The sequence below is a fragment of the Phoxinus phoxinus genome, assembly GCF_949152265.1.
Source record: "Phoxinus phoxinus genome assembly, chromosome: 8".
NCBI classification, from domain to species: Eukaryota; Metazoa; Chordata; class Actinopteri; order Cypriniformes; family Leuciscidae; genus Phoxinus; species Phoxinus phoxinus.
Window position 1 is genome coordinate 25,272,611 of NC_136883.1, and position 6,708 is coordinate 25,279,318.

Genomic DNA, 6,708 nt, shown 5'->3' on the forward strand with positions numbered 1-6,708 from the left:
GGTCATGTACTTTGTAGTAAGAGCTGCCCTTGAAAGGAAGCTATTGACCTGTTCCACCTCTTCACCAACAGTATTTCCTGCCCCATCCTGGCTTCTACCGCCCCACCTTACCTGCTCCAAAGAAGATCAAGACCTTTATCATTCAAATCTGGTTTGTGTATCCTCAATTGAATTTGGTGCCATGAGCAAATTTTGATGTTTAATATGTGAAAATATAAAATGTTCTGAGGTAGGATAATAATGAAAGAAAAGCCTTCACAACTGCAATTGTGCAGTTGGAACTTTTGGAAGGGTTTAGGAAGCATATCCTACAAACAGCCCTGCTGTTAATCCAGAATGACCAGTACAGTATGATCACTGATAGTAATGTTAACTATGTTTTAAAAGTTCATAAGCGTTTTGTGCGTGTGCGTGTCTAGATCTACACACACTAAATAAGTGGTTTTAAACTTGTCCTTGAGGACCCCCAGCACTACACATTTTGTATATCTCACTTATATGACACACTTGATTTAACTCAGCTCATTAGTAGAGACTGCAAGACCTGAATTGGGTGTGTCAGATAAGGGAGACATACTGAACACAATGCAGTGCTGGGGTCCTCCAGGACAGGTTTGAAAACCACTGCATTAAAGTATTTCACTAATGTGCACTAATTTTTCTGAAATGTGCATATTTACAGAAATAAAAATCAAGCTAAATTTTTCTGATGCGTTAAAACGTAAACTTAATTCGCACACTGTACCTCACATTTGCCAGTGTGAGCCTTGGCATGCATTACAGATAGGAAAGGCTTCATCATGGTAAGTGGTCGGAGCTCAGAAAACTTCTCTGCCATCTTTTCCAAATAAGGCCAGTACCTGTAATGGGAAAATTTGCAACACTGGTAAAGGAGACAAACCAGGACCTATGTGACTTGTACAATTCCTGTAACCAATCAAAGAACACTACAGTATGTAGTCATATGTATGGTTATTTGTGGTATCAATACTGATAACATGGTAGCCATATTAATCTTCTAATTCCGTAATATATAAAATGTGTGATTTTTAGCTAGTCATGGTGTTATTCCCATGCATGGCATATATTAATAAAGGTAAAACAGCAGTAAAAACTTCAGTTATCATTTGGCAATGGCTATCTACCTGCAAGCAATGTCCATACAAAAGAATGTTGCATTTGCAGCTTGTGCCAGCTCCTTCTGCAGGAACATTGGGTAGGCATATATTTCACCACGGTAGTGATTCAAGCCTTGCAGCAAGATTCCATGTCTGCACACAGCGATTTCAAGGCCCTCTTCATCCACCTTGGCCCTGGACTTCTGTGATGTTTCTCTGCCTGCTGTAAAGGTTGCCGGTCCGCAAACATCATGACCTGTCCTCTGAAAGTAGAAACAATATGTTACATGTAATCCCAGGACAAGTAAAAAAAAATAAAAAAAAATAAAAGGGTTATAGAGTTGAAGAAATCCTTACACTAAACATCTGGCTTCTTATTTGGTAAACAAAGGCAGATACTTTGGCATCTTGTGCAATGAACAGTCCATCAAAAAGAGATGGTTCGTCTGTCCTGTTATATAAGAGGAATTAATCGCCAAAACAATAACATAATCATGATTAAACATTGCATTCACATACATTAATATGACAAATACCGGTAACCATAAATGTGCCACACAGTTTAGTCTATGAATTACATTTGATCTGAAACACTGTGTTTAGAGTATCAGCTTAGATTTGTCCTGTGGAAATGAATGCTGTAATTTGGCATTAACTTGTGTAAGAAGTAAAAAAACATACTGTTTAAAGTACAAAAATAAATAACATCTTTATTGTTGTTCATGTCTTCAAGCTACAGAAGGGAGACAAAGTTTGTGAACAATTTACCAGATTGTTGTCATAGAACTGTAATATCACAAGCTTGTTTAAAACAGTGCTATATCTTTCAAACACTTTTTAAATTGTAAAAGCATTTACGTTTGAATGTGAAGCAATCACACGACACATTTTGTTACTTTCCATGAATTTCAAATAAAAGTATAATTATATAATGACTAGAGCCAACATTTTTGTGTCGAAGAAATATGTTTAGATGCCACAAAATTATGGTTACTTTTTACAGCAATAAGGTGAAGCATAGTTTCTCTATAAATAACTATCAGTCCATCCAACCAATAGCTATACTTGCTTTTCCTTTAGAGGGTAATGGCATGGGGGGGGGGGTCTAGAGCCTATCCCATCATGCACTGGGTGAGAGGTGACATGCAGCATGGACATATCTGCCACTCTATTGCAGGGCTACACAAAGAGACCACAGCACCACTCTATATCTAAATTGTAAAAAAAAAAAAGATTCCACTTACCCTTTGGACTTCTTGAACCGGTAATGTTTTCGATTACCGTCTGCAGATATAGCCAGCATATCTGGTGTGCATGCTGGGCATTTAAAGGGCTCACTCAGGCACAGATCTTCTTTCTTAAAATTGCAGAAGGCAAACTCCCGAAAGACTCTGTGGAAGGTATCACCACAGAGATACTACCCATCTGGAAAGAAGGATGGTATTATTTTGGTTAATAAATTATTTTGAAGTCTGGAATTTTTCAACACTTTGGAAATGAAAACAGCTCTTACCCGACCAGTGCAAAGAGATCGATGTTCAAGCATTCTGAGAAATGCTTGTTGGGATAAAGCTGGGCTAGCTAATTTCATCTGCTCAAATGATGTGAAGAGATCAAACTTGAACAGCATTTGGCAGCTGGTGGTTGCTGGCCAGTATCTATATTCAAGCAAATCACTAATCCCAGGAGTCCATTTGGAAGAACAAAGTGGACAGCTTATACACGGCAGACACAGGTTGTATGGACCTTAAAACAAACATGTGTTTACTATTTGACCAGTATTTGTACAGCACAGGACAAAATAATATAGTAAGCCATTATTATGCTTGACTTCATCTGGTCGGATATAAAAAAGTAGAAGGAAGTGACAAAACAATACCGTTGATGGTCACCAATACAGTCTGCTTTCCTGGGATAATTTTTAAGTCATGGTTTGGACCACAGGAACAGATTTGCATCGGTGGAGGAATTGGAAGCATACACACTGCAGTAAATCAAATTTCAGAAAGTAATATCAGTTATGTCTACACATTTACTCAGTAAAAAAAGTTAAAAAAATTAAGTTAAAGGAAACTGCAGAGGGCACCTACTACATTATCTGAACATACCTTGTTCACTGAGTTGATATTGGCCACTTTCATCAACCACCACGAAGGATGTTGGAGGAATGGGTTTTAAAAAACCATCAAACATAGCTTCCCTATTATGGAAAACATTTTTTCTGTGGATCTCAGTGTCACATGTTGAACAGAAAAAATGATTTCCTGAGGGAACACAGTCTAGGCACCGGACAACAGCATCAACAGTTTTGCATTGTTGACAGCAATGCTGGGTTACTATCTCTGCAGCCAACATGCAATTTAAGATCTCTGGCATTGCAGCCCTGAATTTTTTTTCAGAGATGACCTGTCTTCTGGTCCATGCAGACATGGTGGGTGTCTCTTCTACTTCCACTGATGCAGAAACAGTGACAGAAGTTAGCAGGTTTTTTAGCCTCTGAAGATGTTGATCTAAATTAATAAAAATAAAAATAATAATAATAAATCATCATCATCATCATAATAAGGAAAAAGCCAGTTGCGATAACGCATTTTAATAAAGCAAATTAGAAATTTCTTATATGGCTTTGTCACTTCATATGCATGATGGAAATTACATACTTTTGACAGTTGCCTATATGTGACATTTTAAATTTAAATATAAAAGCTGAAATTATTTAGGCTTTCAATTCAATATGCTTACCAAGACTCGGGACCTCTTGCGGAATGTCAATAATTTGCACCTCCTCAACCTCTGAGAGCTCCCTAGTGCTGGCAGGTTTAACTGTAAACACAAAATGTAATGATATAGAAAACATAACTGCTGACCAAAAGCTTAGACACTTGTGAACAACAGTATGCATGTGTATTTTACTGACCAGATCGATTCTTCCGAACACGTTGTGGTAGGATGTTCCCATGCTGGTCTCTCTTCCTCCAGGAAACATTGGAGACTTCAGTTCCCTTTTTTTTCCTTTTCTTTTTAGTCTAAAAGAAAAAACTAAATTATATATTTGGAAGAAGCATTTGCAGAGGCATTTTCTTTTAAATTTAGGTAAATACCATGCTAAAGAAAATGTATGAAAAACTTTACTTTTTGGGTTTCCAACTCATCAGCCATGGTTTTTGCCGCTTCCAGCCATTCATTAAATTGTTTTAATGACTCTGATGCCATTTGTAGATGTTTTTTAATAGAAATAATTGAAGGTTAAAGTAAAAGCACAAAGAAATACAAAACCGGAAAGAGAAATAGAGAAAGAGAGAGAGGAGGAAAAAGAAACTGGCTCTTAAAAGAACCGATTGATTTGTAAAATATTTCAGTGATAAAGGATGGGTACAAAAACCTGAAAACAAACAGATGAGATTGATTAGTCAAAACAACCAGGACTCTGTAAGAGTGGGCACTGACTGGTCCTTGTCAACCTGTGTGTGCCTATACATATAATGCACTAGTGCAGTGGTTCCCAAACCTGTCCTGAAGCGTTCCCAAACCTGTCCTGAAGCACCCCCAACACTGCAAATTTTCTTTGTCTCCCTAATCAAACACACCCGATTCAACTCATCAGCTCATTAACCCATGTGATAATGAGCTGATGAGTTGAATCAGGTGTGTTTGATTAGGGAGACAAAGAAAACGTGCAGTGTTGGGGGTGCGTCAGGACAGGTTTGGGAACCACTGCACTAGTGGGTATTATTTATTTTGCATGTGAAGTGCAAAATACACTTAATATTCAACAATATTACTAATCTGCCTGCATTGACACCACCATTATATGAGAACTGAACTGAGCTGGATGATGACATCACTGTTTTCTCCAGAGCGGCTATATGAATTAACTAAATTAATGTTGCAGTTTTTTTTCAAGCTGATTTGAAACAATCTGTATTGTAAAAAGCACTATATAAATAAAGGTGACTTGACTTGTGGCAATAAAATAGGCAATAACAATGAACTGGATTCCTTCAAACGATTTTGCCATTACTACATTTTTTATATTTTTAAATTCTTTAAAATGTTATGTACCTAGATTAATTGATACCCTGAATTTTAATAATTTGGATAGCTGTAGATGTGACCTCTGACCTGATACTATTTGTATAATGCGGAAACTACCTTTTTCTCTAAAGAGAAAACATTTACAGTTTGGGATACATTAGGCTGAAATTATTTGTGGCAATATGACAGAAATTGCAGTTCATGACAGAGGATCTGATTAGTCAGACAATGTTGTTTATATGCAAGTCTTGGTCTCGTTAGAATAAATTAGGCGAATTACTATTTGCCATCCATTTGAACTATGTTGTGCTACAGACTGAATTTATTTTAATTAATAAATTAAAAGGATAATTTAGGAAAGGCCCCATAAATAATCCTGTTTCGATAGTTACAGAACCAAGGATTTTGCATGAAAGCTAGCAATGCTAGCGATGAAGCTAGCTAACGTTAGATAGTAAGTTAGGTAGCAAGGAACGTAACAGTTACTTTCTTAATGAGTAAAATGGCAATCGCAACTGAATTGTAACCCAGACGTCAAAATGTACTTATTTAGTTCCACATGAATTGCGAAAAAACTAACACACTTAAACATGCTTAAAATACACACCTTACCTACTACTACGACTGTCAGGAAAAAACCTGGCCGCCGCCGCGCCTTCTTCTTCTTCTTCTTCTTCTTCTTTTTCTTCTTCTTTTTCTTCTTCTTCTTCTTGGTTCATCGATTTATTATTTTTATTTTTATTCAACGCCACAAGAACGTGGTTAAAGGTGATATTGTTAAAAACATTAGCTGACCTGAAAAAAAAATATATAAAAACGCTGAATTTTTTTTAAAAGCACAGATGATAAACTATATATATCATGGTTTTATCATCTGTAGTGCTTTTAAAACATTTTCAGCGTTTTTTATTTTACTTTGTTACAAAAGGTTTATTTTAAGTTATTTTAAAAAAAAAAAATTTGATAAGAGTTTAATTATTTTGATGTGGTTCTTTACTTTCCAATACGGATTTTTGAAGAAGAAAAAAAAGCACATCAAATACATTAAAAATAGAAATAAATTTTAATTACACATCTCAGTTTTCTGTATTAAGTAATCTCGAGTAAATACAATGATAAAACAAATAGTATTTTGATTGGTAACGACGGTCAAACGCCATTTCATGACAAACGACACCGTCGTTATTAAAAGGAGCGCTAGAGGGAGTTTAACTTTAAAACGTAAGTATAGGTCGTAATAAGCTGCTTGCACAAACGACCTTTACGGTCGTTTTTTGGAGGAGGACAGTCTCATTTTTTTGCATGTATCAAGGTCATTAATCTTTATTTTCATATCAAAGCATATTTCAGCATGATTGCATAGATCGGCTTCTGTTGAGAGTGTTTACTACGTCAGTTTGATATTGCAGATGCCTTATGCAATATAGTTGGTGAGAGATTAACCGAAGTGAAGCATTTTTTAGGCATCCCGGGACAAAGAATTTCAGAGGAACAGAAAAATCCTCAAGACTCAATCAGCGACACCTTAATTCCATCTGCCAGGCTTACAATTAAT

At 36.2% G+C, this 6,708-nt stretch overlaps 2 protein-coding genes across 3 annotated transcripts in view; both read right to left on the reverse strand.

The window, feature by feature from the left end:
- Positions 1-1,495, reverse strand: part of LOC307003194 (uncharacterized protein) — a 3,904-nt gene extending 2,409 nt beyond the window's left edge. For both annotated transcript variants that reach the window (XM_079621369.1, XM_079621370.1), the window contains exons 1-4: positions 1,476-1,495; positions 1,146-1,381; positions 746-860; positions 1-111 (exon numbers count right to left, since the gene is read on the reverse strand). The exon at positions 1-111 is cut by the window's left edge and continues 7 nt beyond it. In XM_079621369.1, coding sequence (XP_079477495.1) covers positions 1-111; positions 746-860; positions 1,146-1,381; positions 1,476-1,484 — 471 coding nt within the window. In that variant the 5' untranslated portion in view covers positions 1,485-1,495. The remainder of the gene's footprint in view (positions 112-745; positions 861-1,145; positions 1,382-1,475) is intronic.
- Positions 1,496-2,578: 1,083 nt separating this feature from the next.
- Positions 2,579-5,812, reverse strand: LOC307002408 (uncharacterized protein; the record flags this gene model as incomplete). Its single annotated transcript, XM_079619990.1, has 8 exons — positions 5,761-5,812; positions 4,251-4,500; positions 4,036-4,144; positions 3,861-3,941; positions 3,227-3,628; positions 2,998-3,102; positions 2,632-2,864; positions 2,579-2,590 (listed from the first exon to the last, which is right to left on the reverse strand). Exons 2-8 carry the CDS (start codon positions 4,329-4,331, stop codon positions 2,579-2,581), a joined length of 1,023 nt encoding a protein of 340 aa, XP_079476116.1. The 5' UTR covers positions 4,332-4,500; positions 5,761-5,812.
- Between the last annotated feature and the right edge of the window lie 896 nt (positions 5,813-6,708).